Source organism: Rhipicephalus sanguineus, chromosome 2 (assembly GCF_013339695.2).
Source record: "Rhipicephalus sanguineus isolate Rsan-2018 chromosome 2, BIME_Rsan_1.4, whole genome shotgun sequence".
NCBI lineage: Eukaryota > Metazoa > Arthropoda > Arachnida > Ixodida > Ixodidae > Rhipicephalus > Rhipicephalus sanguineus.
This window is the reverse complement of record NC_051177.1, coordinates 39990923-40017974: the sequence shown is the minus strand read 5'-3', so window position 1 is coordinate 40017974 and position 27052 is coordinate 39990923. Positions and strand designations below refer to the sequence as shown.

Below are 27052 nucleotides of genomic sequence, written 5' to 3'. Positions count from 1 at the left end.
CACACAACGGACGGAACACGAACAGCGCTCGTCGCGCTCGTCGCTCGTCGTCGTCGTTCGTGTTCCGTCCGTTGTGTGTTTTTTTGCGTTGCAGTGTGCCAGGAGCATATGTGTATGTTTTCAAAAGAAATGTGATGAAAATCCTTAGCCGTCTGCCCAAATGTTTGCCCTTACTGTCTCCTAAGAAGAAAGTTGTCGTCTTTTGCGACTTCTTAGATGGCAGTCATGCGAGTGAAATAGCTAATTTCGAAGCAACCTATTTATGCCTATGGATGGCACAGTTCGGACAGTGGTAGTAAGGATGAGAAAGACAGTTCTATTTGCATAGCAGAAGTGGGGCGACATGTCTATCTCTAGTTAGAAAAAAAATAAGGCCTTCCCATTCTCGGGATCATAAGTGTCTTGTTAATACACGCAAGTTGAGGGTAACACTGTTTCCTTAGAGGACTGGTCAGATAAGCTTACGTGCAGGACTAGTTTTTTTACGAGACTTCCGGGCGCTCTGATAATAAGGTACTTGTAAGTAATTAAATAAATAAATAAATAAATAAATAAATAAATAAATAAATAAATAAATAAATAAATAAGTAAGTAAATAAATAAATAAATAAATAAATAAATGAACAAATAAATAAATAAATAAATACAAATAACTAAATAAATAAGCGTATAACGCACGGAATAATATTAAAGCCGAATCTTCGAGCCCGAGTTGGAATACGTTTAGCTGGCGCCGAGGGATTGACAGAGGAAAGAGGGCAGTGCGCCGTTAACGTGAACAATGTGCCGTGTATAGCAGTTGAGAGGCAGTGTTCGTGCAGAAACTTATCGAAAATTCACCGCTTTTGGTTCTATAATGCGTTTAATGACGCACGGTGTGGCCGCAGAGTGGATCTTGCCGTCAAGGCGAACCATCAATCTATCTGGATACGTGCTAAACGAATGAGAAACCGAGGCTCGTGCGCGACAACAATCTACAAGCGGAAGCGCGAAAAGCACTAAGCCGCTTTCGTGGACCTTTCGACGCGAAGCTATAGGCTTCCAATGATGGATGGACGGCGGGGTCACTCTGCGAACGACGTTGATGAATGCCAATTACCCGCCGGCTGTCCGTGCACGGCCGTAACACTGCGCGCCATTTCCCATGTCTTTCTCACGGCTGATAAGAGAGAAGGCGGGGAGGCAGCCACAGCTACCGACTGACTTCAGAAATTAGGGATTCCTGTCACCTTGCAGAGGCGCCTCCCAAACTTTTCCGAACCGCTCATTAGGATTAAACGCGAACTTATCCACGATAAAGTTACATGAAGAAAGAGCGCTTAGAGGGTCACCGAAAAAAAAGATAAGCCATGTGGGATGATAACTTCGTCGATATAAAAAAATATGAAACTCCGTTGACGTCTTCCACAGATTTTATATACAGAGCTACATAAGAACAGCTATTAAAACATGCCCAGCCATGAGTAGTGTCCTTTCTATCGCTTAATGAAGTGTCTCTCAACCTGGACGAATTAGCAGACAAACCTTGCGTCTAAGATAAGCTTTGGTAATAACGTGACATATGTTAACAAAAAAACAATATTTTTTTTATTTCGGAAAATTTCACTACCTTGGAGTTCTTGATTTCCGCACACATAGTAGTACAGGAGACTAAACGTCATTGCCATTCGCCGTCACAACTGACGCTGTTTATTCGATCCCTTAATGCGTTATAATTACCCCCGTCTGAGTACAAAGTGTAAATCACGAGCGCCCTCTTTCTGTCGTCGTCACACTCGAGTGTGAAAACTTCACGGTTCAGCGATGCATCACTTTAACATTCATCGTGAAACCCAACTGGTGGAAGGAGTCAGCATGACAAGTTAAAAACTATAAAATCACCGAGGATGCGGAACCTTCCTATAATTTACTCGTTAATCGATATAGAGTGGGCATCTCTTCTTTCTCATATACGCACGCCACATACGACGCTATCGTAAGGTTAAAAAAAATAGAAAAAAAAATTTCCGTGAACCTAGCAATTCTTTTGTACACAAAAGGAACTTTGTACACAATAGAGCCGAGACGCGGACTTTGGCATATCGAAAAGATGAGAACAAATTCCGGGCGCTGGCGGTTTTCAATAGTGACATCGCACTTTTTGCAAACCTTCTGTTTATTAAGAATTCTCATATATATATATATATATATATATATATATATATATATATATATATATATATATATATATATATATATATATATATATATATATATATACAAAATGCATCGTAGAGCATCGCAGATGCTCTACGATGCCCTCTGCCAAGATGCGACCTCCCCGTCCCCTCCCCCCCCCCCTCTCCCCTCGCCTCGCAACTGCTGGCACGTTCACTCCGATAGGTGGCGGTGCAAACAAACGGGGTGGAGGCATTGAAATACTGATAGAGCTTGAGATTATACGGTGGTTTCCACTGTCGCCATCTTCAGTCTGAACTGAAACGAATGGCCTGCTTTCAAGAAAGAAAGAGAGAGAGAGGGAAGAATGAGGCCTTGCCTTTTTGGGAGAAGAGATGGGGGGTAGGGGGGTTGCACCGAACCGTGGAGAATTTCGGAAGCTAGCTCGACACAAAGCCACACGCTAAAGAAGCAGTCAGCTGGCGCGTCGTTGAAAGTGCAACTGTGAAAAGGTTCCACAAGATGACGACGCAAAAAAAAAATAAATAAAAGACCGTAAGAGAAAGGAGGATTTAGGAAAGCAAATACAACTAGCCTGCAGCCGACGATGCCTGTGCGCCGAAAAAAAGACGCTGCCGTCGATATAAAGGGTCGCGAAAAGCAAACTCTCGGGGCATTCTGAGAACGGTGCGTATAATACAGCTAAGCAGACGTCTAAATAAAGAAGTCGAGACTTAATACGTATTTGTGCAGGCCCCTTTAACTTGTCTCTTCTTGTTTAATCTTCAATGAATTTCGTTACTCGGAGGAAATTTCGACGGCACTCGAGAAGTCAAGAAGTGGCGAGATGTGATTATGATTCCCAGGAATCCGAAATTCGATTTTAACGCGGAGCAAGCAGAAGATAAGCCACTTCGTTTTTATATGTATTCCTAATTTGCAATAATTACCTTAATGCCACTTCTGCTTTTTCTTATTATTCGTGTAGGTTAAAGGGCAACTGAGCAATGTACAAACCCGGTTTTTTTTGTACTTTCTTCATTCTTAATTGTGATATGCAGTTTAAACAGTAATGCAAGAGGGGCAAGCGACCTCTCTATTCAAATTTCGTGCTGTTCTATCAGATTTTGATGAGAAGTTGCCGCAGTTGATTTGGTAATGTCGGTTTGTTCCTTTGTGTGCATGCCTAATTCCGACCTAATTTGTACTTACGTTTAGTTCCAGTTCTGCCGCTTTAAGAATCCAAGCATTCTGTTTAATTAGGCACCCTTTTAAAACAAAGCTTTCAATTACTGTGTGTTGAAAAAAAAAGAGAGGAACGATTTAAAGTGTCAGGTACTCTACTATGAGAGAGATGTACTCAGCTGTTCCTGCGTTACGAAAATCAGGTGACGGATGTTCTCCTTCGGCTGCTGTCTCTGCTCCTGCATTTCCCATAGTATGAGTTTCATCTTCGCAAAGTTCATATTTACAACCTCTAAAAGTGTGCTGGCTGCCGGCCTTGTCTCCTGCATAATTACGTAGTGGTACAAAAACCTACGCCTAAATATCTTCATTTCAACAAATATACGTCTTGAAGGCTGGAATTTTGTCACTGAAGCTAACCGTGTTTTTGGCTCGTCTTCCTTAGCCGTGTCTCGCTGAGGACTGTGCAAGTTACTATTGCAGTATCTTCATACGATCGGCGCACTACAGTGGGTCGATCCTGTGGACAAGATTTGAGGCCCGATATTCGCATCCTGGTTGAGTGGGACACTACCTTCAACATTTCCTCCACAATCCTGAGTGAGTGAGTGAGTGAGTGAGTGAGTGAGTGAGTGTGAGTGAGTGAGTGAGTGAGTGAGTGAGTGAGTGAGTGAGTGAGTGAGTGAGTGAGTGAGTGAGTGAGTGAGTGAGTGAGTGAGTGAGTGAGTGAGTGAGTGAGTGAGTGAGTGAGTGAGTGAGTGAGTGAGTGAGTGAGTGAGTGAGTGAGTGAGTGAGTGAGTGAGTGAGTGAGTGAGTGAGTGAGTGAGTGAGTGAGTGAGTGAGTGTACTACTCATTAGCATTAATCTTTACTGCAGTTTCATGAACGAACTTTGAAACACGCGGAGACCACGAAGAGCACACTGCTGCTCGAGGCATTCAGACATGTCGCTAGGTTAATTAAGCCCTTTCCTCTTCATTGCTGTTTTTTGTTACATTAATTTGTTGCATTCTAGTGGTAACTTCAGTCTCTGTGTTCTCATTCTCTTCATTCCATGAGACAGGATGAGAGAGAATTGGCAACACTATGAGCTGGAATCGTCGAATCCTCAATTAATGTCACTTATCATTGTTACTGCAGAATGACACTCTTGCTGACTTCCAAAATGTCGTGACGTCTTGCGACGCAAGGAGATGAAAGTGCACCAACACACTCATCATGCCGAAGTCTTCACTGAGACCCCTCACAACTACGAAACACCACGCTGCGCTTTACGTAACCGCGAGATTGTTGGTTAATGCAAGCTGACGCGAGACGCGTTTTCCGCTCGCTCGAATACGACACTCGTAAATATGCAATAAAGAACCGGCAGAACGAACGCGCAACCATCTGCAAATGTGAATGTCTCACACGTCAGCCGGGCATCGCACGCTCCTGCCAGTCATCCCGTGCTCTTTTCCGAACTCTTCCAGCGCGAGAAAAAAAAAAAAAAAGAAATCCCGCACTTCAGCAAACCTCATAGTCGCATTCGTTTCGAGCATAGGCGGGAACTTGAGGGGATATAGACTGAGTAAAGAAGCTCTCGGTAACCGCCGTTAATTAGCCTGCCCCTTAATTAGCTACGCAATTACTGCGCGTTGAAGAACGAACAGGCCTGCAGATATTTTTTCTCTTTGTTGCGGTGAAACCTTTTCTTGTGCTTCCGCATTTCCGTTTCTGTTAGAGAAACGAGCATCAGCCTTCCTCGCGTTGCGCTCGGTACGAAACACATTCGGCCTCCGAGTGCAGGATCTACAGTCAGTGCTGGGACGACGGAGAGTTACCCGAATGGTTGATTGCACGCGCGCAGGCAGAAATTTTGCTTTCTCCGGCCTATTCGCTGCAACAGGGGGCGTCAGTGCGAAAACAATGCGCGAAGCTTTCTGGCTCGGCTAATTGCCGCTCGTGTAGGAGAGATACCGGGCGTGTCGCAACAACGTGCACCCGCGCAGAAGCTACAGTCTGTCGTGTCGAAGCCCCGGCCCATTTCGACGCATAGCATATCTTTTTGCTGCCTGTACGATTGGCATTTGCCCATTTTCAAGAATGTAGGTGTAGGAAATTGTGTGATCGCGCGTGCCGACGAGCAGCGGTCTTTCTCTCTGCCATAGAAGAGAGAGAGAAAAGAAGTAAACGAAAGGTAGTGACTTCAACCAGGCGAGCGTTTGGTTTACTAGCATATGCAGGGCGAAGAGTGTCCGGCGATGAATACTTGAATTTTGGGATTAAATCGAAACTACATTCGCTTACTATAGCATGACGTTTGGGCTAATTTAGGATGCGCGCTTTGCATAACGGAGCGGCAACACAGTCAGTCGACTATAAATTGACAATAGTTTATTCATGTTAAACCATGCAATTGATAAAGCTATTTATCATACCCCACGTACTTCATTGTTTTATTTCTGTAAGCGATAAGCTACTTCGCAACATAGAATAAACGCAGTTGTCATCGTAACTGTCAGCCACCCTAGCAGTCCAGATTTATGAGAGCAGTGCCTTCGCCTTCGCGACAAGCTTAATTAAGCTATTATAACTGCATGTTCAATAATGAATAATGAATGGGCCTGCTCACCTGGGATTCTACCTTCATCAATTATTGACCATGCTCATGATAACATTAAGCAATAAATGTAATGGCAGTTCTTACTACGCATCTCTATTGTTATGACTATTTTGCGTACATAGTTTGGGCGTTTTATCAAAAAATTTCACAAGCAAACCGCCTTTTTTTGGCCCCACAGAACCCACCGCAGATAAAAAAAAATGGTTTACCTTTGCTGTCTTTCTGTGCGTTCAGTGGTAGCTCTATTTTGTTCGCATTGCTGTATCGAGAGATTCTTCGCACTGCTTTGTTTATACAGCTGCGTAGAAAATCTAGTGCGTGTTATGAGTACGCGCAGGATTTATGCATGTTTTCTGTGCGCACTATTTTGTATGGGTACGCCACATAGGTAGTGCGCGGCTAATTGATACGTTACATATATACAAGATTATGCGACTGTATAGCGTCATACATTAAAACACTACCTGTTCGTGAGACAACGAATAATAAGCACCGTAGTCAGGCTCCAACAGCGCATTTTCATCGCGTAAATAAAGAAAATCAACTGCATGTAGGGGTAAGGTAAATACTACACTTGTGATCCAATACAGAGTGTTTAGCATGTAAGCGGCGACAGCTATAATAAGGTATGCGCACTTTAACACGCCACTACTCGAAAATAACACACCAAGGCTAGGCGTTGAAAAAAAAAAGTTTCTCTCGGAACCGCGTCCGCGGTGGGTGCCCAGGCCCACTAAAAAGACGCCGGACTCAAATCTCATTGATTTGACAATAAAGTTTCCGTTCTTCTTGCCGTGGGTTCCGTGTAATCTCGATGTTCAGAATGGCTATAGAAAACGTAGTATTGACCTTATGCCCCGCTTCTGGCCACGAATCGCGGTCTATTCCACCTTTTCTTTCCGTTTGGTATTACGTTTTAGTCCTTAATCTATTTTTCTCTTGATGTCTCGTCACACGACTAAACACCAACAAAAGAGGGAGGGTAAAAGATAAAGCTGCAGCATACGCGCCTATTTAGCAACGTCAACGTCACGCGTGCGAGCATATACAGAGCAAAGGGCCGAACCTCGTGGGGATAGTTTTGTTGCTTCTTTTTATGCCCGGCAGCACGGCCAACTTCCTGCTTCGCGTCGCGCGCCGGAAACGTGCCTGTCACGACGCACACTGCAGGATATCGGAAGAGTCTCGCGGGGTACGCCGGAGACGCCTGCGGGAACCAATCTCGAATACATCAGGCCACAAGCTCCACGGAACAGAACGCGCAACGCGTAGCGGCTCGCCGTCAACCGTCCAAGCTCCGTTACTCTCTTCTTCGCGATCCCGTGATAGGCACGGTTCGTGTGCAGAAAACAAAAGAGCTCATTCACTCTGAACCTCGCGCATCTCATTTCATTCCAGTCTAACATGAAAACGCAAGAAATATGGAGAGAAAGAAAGTGAGAGGAGTAGTTCAATTTTCCCAGCTCTGTGTACTTAACCGGAGGCTATAGAGCTCGCGTCAGCCAGTGTGTAACGAGAACCGGAAGTGCAGTCCGAAGAGAAAGAGAAGTGGGATGGGAGGTTGCGTCCATTGTGCGCCACTGATCCTTACACGATGTCACGGTGTCGGCATGGCGGAGAGCACAATCAAAAGTTGGCACCACAGGAGCTATTCACAAAGCTGGGGAGATGGAGTAGAGATGCGAGCATGGTTTGTTACTCTACATACATGGAAGGAGGTTAAGTGGAGAGAGGGAAAGAAGTAAGAGTGAATGAGGAAGTGAAATGTTAAAGAGAGAGGAGGGGAGTCAAGGAAACGCCGGGAGTTAAACTAGACTTAACGCCCCTCCCATCCGTTTATGGCCATGCTCCTGTTAGGGCGAGAAAGTAGCACCACTTTTCTATTGTACACAGGGACTACCGCACTAGATTTTGCCCCATTTTTTACCCTATACATGGCAACGGAAACCAGAGTGGACTGTTGAATAGAGTGAAAGAGCATGTGTCGGGGTGATTTACAATTCGCATGCGTAGTGCACCATAGCTACAGGCCAGCACTCGAAGGAGATTCTGCAATACTTTTTCAGCATGGTCAGGAAACGCTGCCGATCGGTAGTCGAGGCTCCTGAGAACACGTGAGCCAAGCATTATAGCGCAGCACGCGGCCTGGAATTTAAATATAATGATCAAATTGCGCTAGAAATCGTTTCCTCTTCTTTCTACAAATGAAGCCATATACCCAAATGATCAGACCGATGGCGCCATATACACAAATTTTAAGCCATTGGCCGATTTGATCATCGTGAGCTGCAAAGCGCCGAATAAAATGAACTTATAAAGCGAAAACATCTACAGAAAGTGGCAAGAACACTTTCGCTTTAGCGCTGCAACAAACCAAGACCATAGTGCTCGCTTTATTCCAGAAATGTTTTGGGCTGTTGCATAATACGCGTCGCTAGCACAGACGCATAAAACAAAGAAAGTTGAGAATAAAAGGCAAGGAGATCAATCAGAGGTCCCTGTTGCCACACTGTACTTGAGAAATCGATAACCGGGCATTAAAAAATGTAGAGAGAGAACACACCGCACGTCCACTGCAAAATTGCACATAACATGGTCTTTCTGAAGCAAAGATTGATTGATTGATTGATTGATTGATTGATTGATTGATTGATTGATTGATTGATTGATTGATTGATTGATTGATTGATTGAAAACGTTGGCAGCGAAATATATCGCCGGATTCTCCACTACATCAGAGTGTTGTATTAGTTTAATTAATAATGCGAGTTGGGGATGAGGTTCACTGGTATTAAGTACTTCGCTGTACCACATCCGTGGCAAGAAATATTGCGAATACCGTGAAAAAGCACCCTTTACGCAATTTTAGGTCATTCTCGGCTTCTCTCTGGGTGACATCAGAGCAACTACGCTGAGTTGAAGTAAACTGAATTGAAAATTCCAGCTCCTAGAGTACTACACGCCTCTCACGTGGCAGACTACGCATACTTGCAGGCTCTATAATGCCGAGATATAGAGCTCGAAGACACAAAGGGCGAGGTTTGGCTAAAAATCGAATCGTTTCGGAGACGTCGCCTGGCTGCTTCACGCCGGTGAAGGAAGACGTGAATCTCCTGTCGACAACAAACTTGACAATCGCCGAAAGATCGGTGAGAGGCTGCGCTAGAATCGAGGAGTAAGGATGAGGGACGTACAAAGAAAAGTGGCCGATCAATCATTCACAGCAGGGCAGTGGCGCTTTAAGTCCGACTGGAGCCCCTGTTCTTCGGCGATTCTTCTGTTCGAAACCTCGCAGACACGAGTAGGTGTACGTCTGTGTCCCTTTCACTTATTGAAAAACACTGGGTTGAAGAGCGGACGGCAGTAGAACGCGCTGTTGAGGATTAGAATGGAGCGCAGTGTGCGAGTAGCGCGTCGCTTATGTTTTCAGGATAGAGCATCGCTGACGGCCGGACTACTCAAGTGACCCAATGTAATGTGTCACGCTACGCATACCTGAAATAAGGAAGCAGAGCTTGAAAGGGGCCTATTTGGTGTACCTGAATTTCTTATGCTTTGATGTGGCAGCCCCTGTTACAGGCAAAGTTAGTAGAGAAAAAAATAACAAGGGACGCACGACAAGTGGATCGCGAACTGTCAATTGACTTTTATTCCAAAGCCTAAAAAAAATGAAGAAAATTTACTCACTCAGGCACTATCAGGAGCCGCAGGTGACGCAGACTTCAAGTAACAAATGATTTACTGGTCACAATGAGAAAGGAGACAATTTTACAGAAAAGCGATAGTTTTGATATATTGACGAAGAGGTCTGCGTTTGCAGTATGACAAGGACGACGAAGCAATGTCGGCAACGTAAATAACGGAATACTTTTTTATTCGACGTCCTCATTGCACCTCTCTCTCTATATATATATATATCCAGCTTTCTCACCGTGTTTATCTGATGTATTAATATGCTGAAATGGTGATTGGACGCAAAACATATACATGTATCTACAGAATAGCAAACAGATCAAACGAGCCAGAAGAAAACGAACCGAATCAGTGGTGCTGGCCTTCGCAACAGCTCAATCAGGCGTTTCCCTTGCCATCATTCTGATATCCAGTTGGGATCGCAAGCCCAGTTACGACCTACCCAGCTTTTTTTTCTCCAACGCAAAGCATTGACGTTTATGTCTAGCTCACCCATTTAGTCAGACAAATGCACAAACCACCGGTGCCACAACTGCCTATCGGAAGCTGTGATCAGACTCGCCGAAGCAACTCCTCCCCCAAACGCATTCCCTCCAAGCTTGAGTTCCGAGACCTCGCCGCTCGAGTTTTCCCTGTGGCATAAAAGAAAATAAAGTTGACACGCTGCCGACCGATGCGTGACAGAAACGAAGAAGAGGGATAAGAAAAGGGTGAGTAGGTGGGGAGCACGATGTAGAAAGAAGCGAGAGATGTCAAGGGAGGCAGGCGTCTGATAGCGGGACGACATCGGGGGGAAGGCGGGAAAAGAGCAGAGATGCCCATGGAAGAACCAAACGGAAGGGTGTGGAGGAGAGGAAGACGACGACCAGTCCCCGGCAGTGCCGTCTCCGGTGTGGCCATCTTCCCGAATCCTCCTCTCCCGATTATTCCCCTCTCCGTGAGCAAGTAGGGAGCGCAGCCGCCAGGCTGTCTCCTTTCGGGACGCTTGGTCGGAGCTCGGGCTGCTGCTACTACGGGGATCTCTGCTTCGGCGCGCTCTTGCTTTGCTTGCACGGGTGAGACTTGGGGGGTAGATCGGTAACCGCGCGGGTTTCTGATAGCTACGCTTGAGCGCCGATCGCGTTCCCCTATTCTCCCATCCTCCCGGACATTGGCCGGCGTCGTCGCAGCTGAGAAAGAACACGGCTGCACAAACACACACGTACGCACATACTTTGCCAGGCGGTGGCGGCTCGGCGTGGTGAACAAAGCGGAAAAGCAAGGCCAATTCTTGGGCTTTGCTAGGGGACACCGCTTGACAGAAACTGATACCGAGCTGGCAACTTTCTCATGCGAGCGACTCGGAGCGCCCGTGGTCCCGAGGAAGACCCGCTCTGTCCCCCCTTTGCGAGGCGGTGGTTGCTGCTGCTTGCAGTGACGTCAGCCTTGTTTATGTGTTTCTTTCACTCGGATAATTTTATGCTGCTGTTTTTTCCCAGTCGTGCACAAAGCGTGGTGCGTTTGTTTTTGTCGCCGTGGGTCTGGCTGCAGTGTTAGTCTCTCCTCGCACTCTTTTTTTTTTTCCAAATCTCATAGTCTCCCTAAAACTGTGCAGCAGCGTAGAAGCTGCCGCGTGATTCGCTTTTCCAGGGCACTTATTTCTTGAACCGGTTCTCTTTCTGACGCTAAGAAAAAAAGAAAACGAGAGAAGCGTACGCAGCTCCGGCTTTCACTTAGTGAGCTCCCGTTATTACCCGCGTCAGGAACGCCCGCGAATCTTGGTACATTCGATAACGCGCTAACAGTTCTCTATAGTCGATTGTCTCAGTACACGCTGAGCCTGTTCTTTACCTCCCGGAGTAGTGCACGTATTTATTTATAGACGGACTAAAGGCGACAGGAAAGAACAACATGGCGGAGAAGACGCGAACTTCCGAAGGCGTCGCCCTCTGGTGGCATCGTGACGTATTTGTACGGCGCTGGGTATGAAAAGAAAGCGGAAGCGAAAATGAAAGGGGAGAGAAGGAACGGGGTATCTCTCGCTAAGCGACAGTCAGCCAACTCGACCGATAGCGCACTTTTGCTTTTGCATGCAAGTCGCTTTCCTGCCCTCCGAAAGTTTTTCGGCTGGTCTGGTGGAAAGTGTGTCGACTGGGTAACGGACGACGTCAGAAAGCTGTTGTACGCGGAATAAAGAAAAAAAGAAACATGCATCCTAGAGAAGACACGATGTCATTTGAAGCACGGTAACAGAGTATTGCTTTTGTTGATTTGTTTTTCTTCTTTCTTCTCTTTGTGCGGTGAAAATAAGCGGAAGAGTGCTTGTCCCTTCCAGTAGTGACAGCTTTTGCAGTTGAGACAGCTTGCTTTCATCCTCGCTCTCTTTTAAACTGTTATAGACGCGCTCTCCTTAGCCGATGCAGTTTTCAAGAGCAGAGCACCGCGTAGCGCAATAATGTAAGGTCATTGTCAGGTTCAATATAATATGCGCCTGCATCTTGATCAATCCTTCGCAGGGAACGCTAGATCGTTTCGTTTCCCTTTGCTTTGCATTCGGCCAAGTCAAGGTAGGCTATACTCGATCGCATGCAAAACAGTTACCTCTTCACAAGCTATCTCAGTTAACTTTAGCCACCTGAATGCCTCCTTCACCAATAAAAAAAAAAATTCGGCAGATCCCACGTACCGTGGGAGTCGATGTTATGCGAAGCATGCGGCGGGTAGGTGACTGTGGCGTAACTTTTTTTACTGAGCGACACGTTACAAAATCACGCTAAAGATTTGTATAAATTTGATACGCACACATATATATGTTGAAGAGCCACATAGGTGTTATATAACCAGTTGTTTACGGTTGGGTAACGCTGCCAATGGCAACGTGGGTATTACCAACACCAGAAGCGGTAAGCTGATATGTAGTGCTTATACGTGTCCCGAGAACGCACGCACGTTTCCCGAACCCGTGTGCATGCGTGCAAGAGGTTCTTGACAGTTCTTGAACAAGGACATCATCACCGTGATCAGTGAGCACCAGCAGCTGGTCATGACTTGTTATAGGATCCGGTCGGGATCGTGGTGACGAGGGGTCCATGTGTAGTGAAGTATGTGGTATAGTAGAGCTGTTGGAATTCGTGGATGCCTCGGTCATTTCGTCGACAAATTGTCTGTCGACAGAGCCGGTGACATGTCGGAACCTGAAGACACCCTTCGCGTTGGTGAGGTATAGGCCGTCGAGGCTGGTAGGCCTGGATAGTGCTACGTAGACCGACATCAGTGCATGGTGTTTGTCGTATTCGTAGACTACCTGGGCGTATGTCGCCTACGTAGCCTAGTCTACAAAGCGGCTGTCAATCAATCTGGCATCATCCTCCGTCAGCATGAGGCCATCGCCCAGCCTCGTAAGAAATGAAGACGACACTGCGTCGTTCTGGGGGACGAAGTGCACTTTACAGTGCGGTGATGTGGATATCATATGTAACTTTCGTTAATGTATTCCTCCGGGGTCGAGCAATGCTTCAATATAGCTTGCTGAATCATAGGAATACTAACGTAATGTTTATTAGACTGCTATAAAAGCGGAGCCAACACTGGAACCACAGACGTTAATTTTGATATTGCGCCTGTATCGTAGGAGTACACATCGTAGGAGCATCATGTAGTGTTTATTGCTTTCTTGTAAAATTTGATAGCCAGCACCACAACCACAGTTGACGTTGCACCGATATTTTTCAAAACCAGATTATAGACCTGGCGTGGCTTAGTGGTAGAATACCTGATTGCCACGCAGAATGCTTGGGTTCGATTCCTGCTGGGATCCTAATTTTCATTCTTTCCATTCGTTGAGTCAACGCTACCGACGTTGGTTTTCCTTAACGCCCTAGCATATAAGTTACGAATGTCTGTTCTCGCCGTTCCTGGGTAGATATAAACTGACAATCACCTGTGGCGCATACCGGTACACCGCGGCCCGTGGTAAACGGGTATGTGCCACACGTGTCTAGTGGAAAGGGTTTGACGACGTACGCGACAGGATTTTAACGTTATTCATGTCATGACACGGCAATCATATTCGTCGAATCCTCTTACCCTCCCATGTAAATTTTGGTCTACACCAAGTTAAGGAGGCGATTATGAGAGCACCCAGACGTAGGCGGCTAGATAGATAGACAGATACGTAGATAGAAACGCTCAAAGTGCCAGAGGTTCGCTAAGAAATGCTTCGCATTTAATACATTTACTCGCGCTTTTATGGTGGCGCAGTGCGGCAGGTATTGCGACCAGCCTTCAAAACCACGGCCTCAAAATCGCATGCAGAACGCGCCATTACCGCAGAGCTTTTCCAAAGCGTATTTCAATTCCGTTTCGCTTGCCGAACTCAACGAAATTTATGTCAGTAACTCTTCGTTGCGCTTTCGTGTTCCTTCCATGTGTATTCAACTGCGAAAAGACGAATTCTCGCTCTTTTTATTTTGCTATCGTATCTAAAGAATCGTTTTTCTACATATTTGCAAGCTTTACAGGATCTGTCGACAATATGAAATAACTAAGCCAGATACAGCCAACGGGCGTCCGTTATTTCTCGGAAACTATTTATAGTGGCGACGTAAAAAGAAAATTGCGTGTTCCTGACGTTTTAAATCGCAACGCGGCCAGCTGCGATAACTGCGCCGTAAATACAGCGTCCGAGTCCGTGGCCGGCGCACTGACTTTTTCCGCTGAGACAAGAAAAAAACAGAAAAAGACGAGAAATTATAGAATGGCTAAGCGAATAGGCATCAAGCACCCGCCACTCGCGCACAAAATATCGCATTCCGCGACGTCCCCCAACGCCAGCAGCAGGACAGCCAGAAACAGGCCGTTCTCTTTATATTCCTCTCTCAGAAGCTTGCAAAATACGTCGCCGCTCGCTCCTCCACGCCAAACTCGCCAGCTGCCGTCGTCTCCGAACTGCCGCCGGCGCCGTTTCAAAATGCTCGGCCCGCAAACCCCGCAACGCGCTGTGGCCAGAAACGTACACCCCCCACTTCCCAACTCCCACGGTTCGTCCTACACACACTCACACACACATTGAGCCCTGCTTCAATATGGTCCGAGTGTGTGTACATACATTCGGTATATTATGCTCCCGTAACTCATGGACCGCTGGCGGCCTGTTATGAAGTGCAGTTGGAGGAGCCAATCGAACCCGCAACGCAGCGTGAAATATTCCCTCCCGGGGAGAACGCTGGCAGCGAAGGAGTCGGCGTTGAGTCTTGATTTTTGAGGCTGCCATTCTATCGCTATTTTTTCTTGTCCAAGTTACCAACAAATAACAAAAACGCATTGAAAGAGAGAGGGCGGGCGGAGGGGGAGAGGCCGAACGACCGTTGCATCTAAATGCACATGTATACACGGACACGGGCACACATGACTACTGCTCCTGCTGCCGCTGCGCGGCCTAGGTCTTTTAGCCTACACACGCGTTTGAAGAAAAGCTTTAGTTTCGCCACCTTTATTTTATTTCTGGGCAAAGCGGGCCGCACGCGCAACTCAGTGTGGAGAGAGAGTTCGAGATGGTTGCATGCAGCGCACGCGTGAGCGCGCATGTGCAGTACGCTAGTATTCCCGAACTGGCGTTGTTTTGGAGAGGAAGGGATTGGGTCAAGCGGGGAGGGTATTCAGGGAGCAAGAGGGGACGGGAAATCGCGGCAGTGAGCGCTGCGGCGTCGGCGAAGATGTGGCGAGCGGAATTCGTATGTGCATACGTGAACAGGCCGGGTGGGAAGGGTGCGGGAAGAAAAAGACGCCGGGCGTTAGCTTAAAGTTGCCGCGAATACTGCTATTGCTGTGCTTCGGTACCCGGGCGTTTGTCTGCAGCCCCTTTGCCACCGCCCTCGCATTCCTTCGTTTTCGTATTTTTCTTCAAGTGTACTTCCATTGACACTTCCTGCGCTCTTCTTCTCGTTACCACACTCCTTCCCTTGTTTCTTTTTTCTTTTTTGCCTTTACACACGCCGCCTGTGAAGCCCTGCTGCAGCCGTGGCAAGCAGAAAACAGAAACCACTGCACCGACAAGCATCGGAAAATAAACGACCGCTATCCATACCTATTCTGAACCGTTCTTTCTTTCTTTCTTTCTTTCTTTCTTTCTTTCTTTCTTTCTTTCTTTCTTTCTTTCTTTCTTTCTTTCTTTCTTTCTTTCTTTCTTTCTTTCTTTCTTTCTTTCTTTCTTTCTTTCTTTCTTTCTTTCTTTCTTTCTTTCTTTCTTTCTTAATGTCTCCGTTAGAGCGGTGTCTCGTAGTGTTTCCTTCCACCACGAAACTCCTCTGTTTCGGCCATCTTTTGCTGCTTCCGCCTATCTCTCTTCTTCGGCGTCTTTCCGCGTGAGTGAGGCTCGCCCTGTTCTGTAAACAAATGAGAACGGCAATCGATCTTGAAGGGCCTCGAGCTATCGCGCAAGAGCACAACCATCCCAGCAGATTCTCGTTTGCCGTTCTTCTCTACAGTTCGAGATACATTATTTTGTGTCTCTTACGCGTTATGCCTGTCTTGTACGTGCGGGCGTCCCTTGTATCTGCGTCAGTGCTCGGGAGACTGAGACGCGCGAAAATTTGCGGCGGAATGCATGCACAACGCCCAAAACCGATCCCATACCCCCCCCCCTCCTTCCTTGCACTCTACCGTATCCCCTCCACGAGTCGCGATGCGCACGTTACACCCTACTTATGCCGAGAACCCCTCGAGGGGAGAGGTATGCGAAGAAGATTGTGAATCGAAGTAAAATATAAACACAGGAAACACGCAGCACATGACTCACCCGATCTTTTTGTTCGCGCTCCCGTTTTTGCTTCGCTTTGATCATGTAGGTTTCTTGTATGTCGCGGATGTTTTTCGTTCCCTCCATGTGACGCGGAAGCAAGTTATGGCCGCCGTTTCGCGCATCCTCATGACAACTTTTTCTTTCTTCTCCTCTGTTGTTGTTTAATGATAGGAATAAGATTTCGGCTAAACGATATTGGATAGGGAACTCAACGTTGTATTTATTTACTTATATGCCGTATTCTAGGGACCAGGCGCATAATAGATGGGAATGCAAAATATGGTAAATAGGGAAAATATATTACAGTAATATTTCTGTCCCGCATTTCTTTCCGTCTCTTGTTTCTGCCGAATGCATCGTGGTCATCAGTATAATTTCCCCTGGTGAGATCTTCAACTCATGGAATCCTTGTTCGTTTCGTTCAACTCGTTTACAAGGGGCGAAATCCGCAATACAGGCAAATTCGTTGCGAATCGCAACTAGCAGTCTATTTGAGAAAGAAAAGAAAGCCTCAGTAAAGCGTAGCGCGACTTGTGGATTTTATTTTAATGGCGGACGCACGACGGTCACCGCCAGAGCATTGAAATTGCAGTAGACGCTCATAGACGGTATTCTAACTGCTGCCTAAGGCACGTACAGAACTACTATAAGAAACTGCTATGTTATATTGAAACTTTCGTTTTCCTTCTCATTAATACTTTAGGCCCATTTTCTATCAGTATACGACAAAATATCAGATTGCATTCAGCCCTAATAACATCCCTGCATCACTCTTATGAATGCTTTCCTCCTCCTGAAGTTGTAATGATGGAGATGGCTGTGTAATGGTGATGATGGCTGGGACAATTGGGATGTCGCTGACGGCGATCGTAATGATGACTCAAGGAGGAGGCTGAAAGGGACGATTCTTCATAAGAATACAATGGCAGGAATTGTCCGGTCATCCGAGGCATACCATACAATTAACCCATTAGAAACATACGACGACCTTCATCTAAACTTCTGCGCGATAAGTGATGCATGTGAACACTGCAATAGCGCCCGAAAGTTGCAACTGCGAATCTTTCGCGTTCTATTCATGCTGTTGTAGACGTCATTCCGTTCGGGACTCTAATTAAGGCAGATCACATTACGAAATATTAATATTATTGTGGAGCTGCTTGGGTGTGAAGGGGTAATATTTAATCAATCAACCCAAACATTTTGCTTTTTTTTTTTGCACATAGCGCAACATCTCCATATGCTTGAATAAAGGTCCATAGGCATCGTAATAAATGAACAAACTAGCTTCCAAAACGCAATAGCCTTATTTTTAAACTTGAAAAATAATAAAATCGGTCATTACATTCTTGAAAATACAATTTCTCCATTTCCATACATAAAATTAGGACCCCACTGTTAAATCTTGCTCTTACGTAGATGCTCTACAATGCTCCTGTGCTGATTCCACGTAGCCTTGAAGGCACAATCTGGAAAGTCAAACTTTGCATACCTCCCAGTTGTGCTTCTCTCCCAATCCTCCCTTCCTGCCCTGATGATCACAGTTGCTTGAAAATACATGTGACAAGAACCATTGGCGTAAAATCTGTTCTTTCGTTTTTTTTTTTCTTTTCCAGTGGTGCGACAAAAGTACGCGGCCGAAGTGTACGACGAATTCGTCATCTCCGGCAACACAGCGGTGATGAGATGTCAAGTGCCGGGATACGTCACCGACTACGTCACCGTGACGTCGTGGATTGAAGAGCCGAGCGGCAACGTCATTAAGCCGGGAATAAACTCAGGTAATTCGTAGCCCCGTGCACGCGAACGGCGTGCAAGATTGTGAGCTTGCATCCGATTCTTTCTACGTCGACTTTCAGGAATCTCTAAATAGCGCTGCGAAGAAAATTACGGAACGTAACTTATAAATATAAAACAAAGATTCAAGCTCACTCAGTAGTAAACTACACCAACAACATCATTTCGTGAGACCACATTCTAAAACAGATTTGCTGTGTGCTTTCATAGGGGGAAATGTCGCGGCTGCGCAGACATGAGATGTTTACGCCATTTGCGAACAACATTAACGAACAGTAGCCAATATAGCCTCCAAAAGTAGCGGGCAATAGCCAACAACAGGTCAGCAGTTAGCTCAAACTAGTCAACATTAGCAAGTACAATATTGGTATAATGCGCCCAGAACCCTCTTGCAATACCCGTGACGGCTCCTCAATAGAGTTTGTTTTCAAAATTAGTGCAATTTTTTTCTTCCCACAATTTTTGCCAGGAAAATGGTGTTCTCTAGGTGAACACGTATACTACTGCTTAAACCTAAGTTTACTACCCATAGCATGCTTGACATTAAAATGATATTATGGGTACCTAAATTTATCACAGAGAGTGTTTTATTCACACTCTGGATCACATAACTGCACCAGCAGTAAATCGAGTTCCGCAAGACAACAGCTTTCCGCAGACAATCATAATTTTCAAACGAAACCGGCGAATCGTCGAAAGAGAGGACGGGCGGCGTACCTACGTCTTGAGGGTGCTGCACTCAGCGCCGGTCTGTTTTGAAGCCGACGACGAACACATCCGGTGCGAGGGAGCAGGAGCGTCGACACTTAGCGGCAGAGCCCCAAGCTGCATAATTCACTCCGGAAAGAGTCACCGTGCGCCTTAATACCTCCCACACGGGTCTAATGCTAGAACTGCGAGAGGCTGTGGACGATGACGATGCTGCATCAATGCGGCGAGTGTAAATTGTGGTGGCCGAGATGAACTCACTGCCGCCACCTTAGCCGGCCAGATTCTATACGCACCGACAACGTCGGCCTGCGCAGAGACGCTCTCGGCGCTCGCGCAGGTGCTGCGGAGTCATTAGGGACTGTTCATCAGTATAATAAAACGGGAAGAGGCGGCGGCGGCTCTTCGGAGCACGGCAGTGCCAGGCGACGGCGCGCGGGCTGGTGCTGGCGCTGTGAGTTGCGCCGAGGAGGCGTCGCTTCCATCTTTTCGAAGGAGCACGCAGGGAAGAGATATTGCTTTTAGGTGAACGGCAAACAACGACAGTGAAAAGGGGATCAAAAAATGAAATCAAAAGGGGAGTAAGCCTGAAGCGAGAAGGGATAATATGGAAATTATGGAGGTGACTGCGCAAGGAGCGAGGCAAAATATGATTGAATCGGGTGTAAAGTGGGAGTAAAATTGAAGATAACTGGGAGCAAACTGAATGGGAGAGACGAAGTGGTCTAAAAGGGAAAAGCGCGCAATAGCAAGAGACAAAAGTCAGGAGGCGTGCTCGCTGAAAAGTGGCGGAGGCGAGCGTTTCCGCGGCTGTATTGAGGCGAAGATGGCTCACTGTGGGAGGATTCGTGGCGAAGTTTCTCTCGAAGGGAACACGTCGTGCCGAGAAAAGAGCGATCACTAGCAGATGTCTTTTTTGAAGCAGTGACGTCACTAAATGGAATAGACGAGGGAGAAGCGCCTGATGGCTTACTTCCTGTATAGTATACCGCTGGCAGGATGGCAAGGAAAGAGTACGAAGGGTTGGCGGGGGTCGAATGGGTATGAGTGGGGAAGTCAGCATGAGAGAAGACGCGATGGTAAAAGAGAGGAATGAAGTTCGGAGCCTCTATACAGAAAAGAGTAAATGCCGCCAGCGACACAGACTGTTGACGACATGCTACCGGACAATGGGTGAAAAAAAAAGACAGAAAGAGGGACAACTTTCTCCACTAGCCGCCGCTAGTGTTTGAGACACGCGCAATGGAGAGCTCTCCCATAACTTTCGAGTAGCATCGCCATCTCCAGTCTTTCGCAGCCGCCGCACTACTTCCCAGACATTCCCCCACCCATTCTGAAGGCACTCAGTTACATTGTTCGACGCGTTTGTTTCAACGAAACCACGGACAAAAGCTCAGTCTTCTTAAGGGTCGCTCCTGACTTTAGCATGAGTGTCTGTTCTCCTTCCATACTTCGTCTAGCGTAGTGTGCGTATGTGCGTCACTTATCCTGCTAGCGGCGGATGTTGACAAAAGAAACATCATAGGAATCGTCTTGCAGGAGACGAGATCGCGTGGAAGAGAGAACAATAGACAGCGGCCTAAAGTTGAAGAAAACGACGTTACTCGCTTCACGAGAGCTGCGAGAAGAGACGAGAAATCAGGTTAGCGGTCGGCTAAATCTAGTTGCATCTTTTTTAAGCGGCAATTCATCTTTGATTAGAACTGTGGTAGTTGAAAACTTTCAATGGGACGTCTAGACTCCTTCACTGTACCAGAAAGGAAATCGCACTTTCTTGGTGTATTGACGTGACTGTGGCCCAGCAGTGCACCACTTCCGATATCAAGTTTCAAACTTTCTTCAGTGCTGCGTCAATGTAAGCAAGATCAAAAGGACTAAAGTCGAAAGTATTCTAGCAGCACGACCGGTCACAGCCACACCGAGGAAAAGATGCATAGAGGCGAATATAGGACAGCGCTCTCGGTAGTCTTCTTTTGGCATAGTGCTCTCCTCGTACATCTGCAGTCCATTCTCTGATAATGATTAGTATTCCATATTTCAGAAAAACGCTTGTGCTGAACATGGCGGAATAGTGCTCATTGTTCCTTTCAATAACCTCTTTCGCTTCCTATACAAAACTGCCGCTGCTGGTGATCTCAGTAGCAAGCGAGAAAAAAGAACTTTTTTGGAGTTCAGAGCCCCAAAAAAATTATGATTACGAGGCATTCGCAGCACGTAAAAAGTACTCAAGCGTGGCAGGTGCATTTCAACCGACGCTCTATTTAATACGAGGGAAGCACTACACGCGCGTGTCACAGCAAACGTACACTCTCCCTTAACTTATTTAGAGCTGACAAAGTCTTCGTCCCTCATTTCCAGCTCTATATGGGAGCTTGTTCCATTCTACCAACGCTCAACTAAAGGAGCGCTGCACGGCTGCAGCCTGCTCATAGAGAGACACGGCTGCAGACGTTAGCGCGAGAGCCGGAAATATCTAGCCACAACACGGTATGAGGCCGCTGAAATCGTGAAGGCGTTGGCTCACTCGCCGAACAACCACTCCGAGTTTCTCTCGAGACGCTCCTCCATTCCCCGCGGCTAGCAATTTGTGTGCGCGAGGAAGCGACTCTGTGATGGCTTGCAGCCAGCGTGCACGGTTGGCGTGGCGGTGGGCCTTCGCTGGAAATGGGTCACTTATCCCGAAGACAATGGAGCGGGCCCGGCAAACAATGTGGACGTGATGCCGCCTTCTTTGCCAGAGCATATATAGTGTGATAGTTTGTCGGTGATTGTACTCGCTTGTACGAAATGAAGTCGACCAACCAACCTCCCGCGTTCGCTACAACGAGCACTCGCGAATGAAGCTGCTTTCATTGGCGAAAGAGCTCCCACAATGTATGTATGTATGTATGTATCAGGGTTGCCAATGGTGGCTACTTTTCGCCAAATTGGCGAATTTGAGGGGCCCGTGGCGACCTAAAATTATGAATGGCGACATGGCGAATTTTTGGCGATTTTCGGCTTAGGTCTCCACTGAGTTATGCATCCTAAGCTCAGTGTCTTCCCAACGAATGAGCGGCAACATTATGTGTATTTTTGTTGGTTTTAGACCCAAGAGTAGAATGTGCACATTACGCGTCATTCCGTATGGTCGTCCTGTAACTCGTGCGTATCTCCTCAATTCATCTAGAGGCAGGAGATACGGCAACGTCCCCCAGAGACATTCTAGCAAAATGTAAACCGCGAGGGGGTAGTGTTTGACTATAAGTTAATAGCTTTCGGCGCTTTAGGCTTCTCTAAAGTTTCGCTTCTGAAGGGGCTGAAGGTTCCAACCATTTGTTCCGTCAAAGCTCCAAATGTTCTGAATAGCTCGGCGACTTATTTACTGTTGCAGTACCCCCAATTCAGCTGGTAAAGACTGTTTTGGAATAGCGGAGAGAGGCGGGTACGCGGATGTTTGTGCAATAAAAAAATTATTTATTCAGGCATTTTCCACAGCTCTCGGTGAGCGTGTGCAATGAAAACAATTGCTATATAACATTTTACATTGCCTACCTGTTCATTAATAACGCATCGGATTGACGCGTGTAGATATAAGGGACTATAAGAAAGGGCCGGTGACGTCCTTTATCATATTAGTTCACACTGAAAAGGTGTAAGACTCAGTAGTGATCGGTTCCTGTAAGAATTCTGTCGTCTTACCTTCAATAAACCTTTTAATCCTTTTAATTCATAATGTTCGCGTAAAGCTGGCTACAAACAACGCTTTCACAGTTTTCGCCCAATGTTTACCACACTTCTACCTTTGAAACGAGCGGACAGGGATGGAACGATATCGTGAGTGTTTCATTCATTCACCCTTGCTCCACCACGCACTTCTTGCGGCTAGTCGGAGAAGCAGCAGCATGCACTCCCATGGTAATGCGGGCCATACGACTGTCATTGAGAAACGTCAATATAATTTAAGGGTCTTGGATGGTACTGTATTCTACGGGGCTATACGTGAGAGGAAATTTTTATTACTAGGTATGACGCACATATCTAGAATGGCGACTTGTTTGGCGAAATTTGTAAAAACATGGCGACTTTTGGCGACTTTTTGCTCGTAGTTTGGCGACATTTACTCGAAAGTCAGTGGCAACCCTGGTATGTATGTATGTATGTATGTATGTATGTATGTATGTATGTATGTATGTATGTATGTATGTATGTATGTATGTATGTATGTATGTATGTATGTATGTATGTATGTATGTATGTATGCATGTATGCATGCATGTATGCATGTAGCAATTTGTGACTGTATTCGGCAGAGCTGCACAGTACGTGTTGTTAGCGCGTTTTAGAACAAATGGTGGATATAAATCCAAGGCTGCCTACTGAAGCAGAGGGAATATTCAGATTTGTCTTGTGCCTCGTGTTCTCCGAATTTTTGATGCTGTCTCTTCATACGTAGATCAACACTGGCGGAAACTCATATCTGCGGCGGCGATGGCAAACGGCGCGTGAATTTTCGGCGCTGTCAGAAACAGAACATGTCTGTACGGCTCTAAAAATTCGGGAACCAAAATAAATAGCACTCGAGGCGAAGCGCTAGGCATATGCCGAAAGACGCGGAGCAAAATTAGTATCGATTTCTCCTTCGGAATTTCTCGTTTGTTATTTTGCGTTTCTGTACGAACCGCTAAAAGCAGCCACTTTTGGCGACTCGCCGTTTCACAGAATCACACGCACACATACACGCGCGAGAGAAGGCAACCTTCTTGAGATAAAGTAATACAGATATTGAATTCAAAAAGTACGCAGGAACGTTTTCTACGGCCCAGATATGTATGTAGAGAGAGAAGCGAGAATAGGCAGGGAGCTAAGTCATACGTACGTCCGGTTGACTGCCCTTCACTGGGGGAAGGGATAAAGGGGTGAATAGAGAGACAGAAGAAAAGATAGAGATTGATAGAATCACGCGCGCACTTGGGGGAGCACATCAAGTCTACGGACGGTAGCACATAACCGATGACTCTACGTACGTCAGTAACACTTTCGTTGCCTTCTGCGCCTTCAAGGCAGGGCTGGGCAGTATCGCGATACAAGAGTATCTCGATAGTATTTCAGAGATACTTTTGACTATCTGTATTTCTGTATCGAGATACATTTGAAAAATGTATTTGTATCTCAGTAGTGAAATACATTTACGATGTAGCGCCTGTATCGCGAATACTATGCAGGACACGGGTATCTCGTTACATTGTTTTTTTTTGTGTGTGTGTCGGAAATGAGTTGAGGCGTGTTTCCAATGGGGGAATGACGTTTTCTTTTTCTTTCTTGTGCCGAGACAAGCAAAGGCGCGCCGCCGGTCGCCGACAGATAGGGCGGCGATGGTTTCCCCTCAAGCACAGAATGGTCCATGTGGTAAAGCGCGCGACAACGCAGACGGCAGAATCGTGGGGGCAGTGTTGTCGGCCTCTGCCGACGAAAGTCGCTGTCTCTCAAGGTCAGTGCAGCACGCCTAATTTTTTTCGGGTGGCAAGCCATTACTTCGCGACCCCCGGCGCAGATACCGCCTTGGAACAGGCTTTGCAATGCTTCGCGGGCGTTCAGTTCTCAAAGCGGCGACACTTCCAAAACCAGTTCCGGTAGTCGCTGCTGAAGTGACTAGAAGATGGCTATCTTTGACGCGCTTTCAGCCACCTCTCCAATGTCAGGGTGCGTTCCTAACTGATGACATGCGTGAAACGGTTTTTGTGGTAGCAGGCTCCCCCACCGCCGGAGCCGACTTCACCTGTTGCGGCTTTCTGAAATGGGTGCTGGTAGCGTCGGTGGTGGTGACAGCTTCATTGAAGCCGACAGGGTCAGGCGGCTGAGGATTCCGAAGGTGGGGACCGACTTCGGATTCTGAACAGTCAGAACAACCCAAGTGAGGGCGAAAGTGTTTCGGTATCTAGATGACCCGAGAAGAGATATCGCCACGCTGCAGGGCAATTCGGCTATGAAGGCGGTATTTATTCACTATAACACAAATTTCTGCTCGCCTTCAGCGGTAGACATACTTTTTTTCTTTCGTCAGTCTTGTGCTGAGGCTGAACCGACGCTGTTAGAAGACAGCCTATTTGAGAAGCCTACACAGCAACCTTCTCAGCAAAGCAGATCTTCAAAATAAATGTGTGCTTTTTCTCAATTCACTGAGGTTCATTAGTGCACTAGAAGAGATTGATTAGTGATTCGAGTGATTTGCTTAAAGTGCGCTATTTCTAGTATAGCTTAGTTTGTTCGCCAGGTATGTCGATTTCGGTGTCCAATCCTTGTTGCTGTTGCTGTGAAATAGTGTATTTTTATTGCAATTGATACTTGTAATTAGGTCATTATTACTAATGATGTACTTTGTCCGCCCCCCCCCCTGCAATGTCTTAATGGCGCTGAGGGTACTGTAATAAATAAATAAATGAATTGAACGTTTCGATGCGCTGTAACTTTAATTACAACATTATGCTGCACTAATCGGTGTCTTTGCATAGTATGAGCATCCTTGAAATAAAAAAAGTATTCCAGTATCTGTATCGCTGTAACTGTATTCCGGAATACTTTTTTCGTCTTATTGCAAAAGTATCTCCGAAATATCCCGTTACGTTAAAGGCAAATGTATCTCAGTATCTGTATTTTAGGCTTCCAGTTCATGTATTTCGATATCTGTATTCCGGAATACTTTTCTGAGTATCTCTGTCCAGCCCTGCTTCAAGGCACATGTCCGTGATCCTAGAGAGAGAGAGAGAGAGAAATAGATGAAAAGGAAGAGGCAGGGAGGTTAACCTGGTAACAATAACCGGTTTGCTACCCTGCACAGGGGTGGTTGAATAGGGGTCGGCAAGAGGACTGAGAGAGAGTGAGATAAAATAAAAACAAAACAAAAATGCGCACATGCACGCACATGCAGGACGTTCCTATAAGAGCCGTTCTGATAGACCGGTTGAACGCAGAAAGCGAATTAGCGCCTGCACAGCCTTCTTCTGAGACGTAAAGTCCTGTCGGTGGCGCAGGATTCTTTCTTCAGAAAGAGTTCGGTCGTCTATATTATCAAGCGCGTTGCAAAGCAACCGTCTCTGCGAACAGTACTGTGGATAGTCGCACAGAATATCGTGAATCGTTTCATCACTTCTACAGTGGTTACAAGCTGCGGTGTCGGCCATTCCTATGCGGAACGCGTACGCATAGGTAAATGCGACACCCAACCATAACCTGCACAGAAGGGTAGCGTCACCTCGGTGAAGTCCTGGAGGAATTCGAAGGCTGAGAGTTGGGTCCAGGGAATATAGTCGTGCGTGCTGGAAGTGTGGCTCGTTCCACTGCGACGTGGTGCGTTGGCGAGCAAGCACGTGGAGCTCCCTTGCAGCGCCAGTTCTGGAGAGCGGTATTAATATTTGATAGTTTTCAGTATGGGCGGAACGGGCAGCTTGATCCTAGAATTTTCGATACAGAACATGGCCTTGAGTCCAGTTTGTTCAGAAGCATCCGGAGTGGGCATCGCGGGGAGTCATAGCGAGCACAGACGCACAGGACGGGTCCAGATGTCTCTTCGGTTCTGCAGGAGTTGCGTATAGTGGTGTCCGCCATTCCGATGCGAAACGAATACACTTTGTGAATGCAACACCTTTCCAAAGGCGGCATAATACCATCGAAATCGGAGCTGGTCATTTGTGTTTTTGTCTGGAAGCCTGTTCTTTCATTTGTCTCTCACAGAGCCACTTCTAAGAATTAGGTTAATAGATAACAGGACTCGCGAATTACTACAAATGAGGCGTTGTGGGCGTATGTACACCGTGTCTTCAGGGAGCTCCGCATTCTCAAGGGCCTAGCATTGTCCCAGAGGCCTGGAAACGTACCGTGTCGATCAGCGGCGAAGGTCTCGGCAATGGCGAGGAGACGTATAACAAAGGACAACAGCAAAAAAAAAAAGACAAGTCGTTTAATTTCGTCATTGCACAAATGCTGGTCAACTCAACAAGATGCTCGGGAACAAAAGGTGAAGCCGATTGGGCCTACATAGATATTCCGCTGCGTATTTCAAGTGTGTCAGCGAAGCAGCAATCTTCAGTACATTGCAATGATCGTGACACAATGAAACAGAAATGAATAGCGTGTGCGCGTGCTTTTGTGAAT

At 46.5% G+C, this 27052-nt stretch overlaps 1 protein-coding gene across 4 annotated transcripts in view; it reads left to right on the top strand.

Annotated features, from left to right (window-relative positions):
- Positions 1-27052, top strand: part of LOC119382793 (Down syndrome cell adhesion molecule-like protein Dscam2) — a 277145-nt gene that overhangs the window by 112991 nt on the left and 137102 nt on the right. For all 4 annotated transcript variants that reach the window (XM_037650646.2, XM_037650644.2, XM_037650645.2 and 1 more), the window contains exon 3: positions 18034-18198. In XM_037650646.2, coding sequence (XP_037506574.1) covers positions 18034-18198 — 165 coding nt within the window. The remainder of the gene's footprint in view (positions 1-18033; positions 18199-27052) is intronic.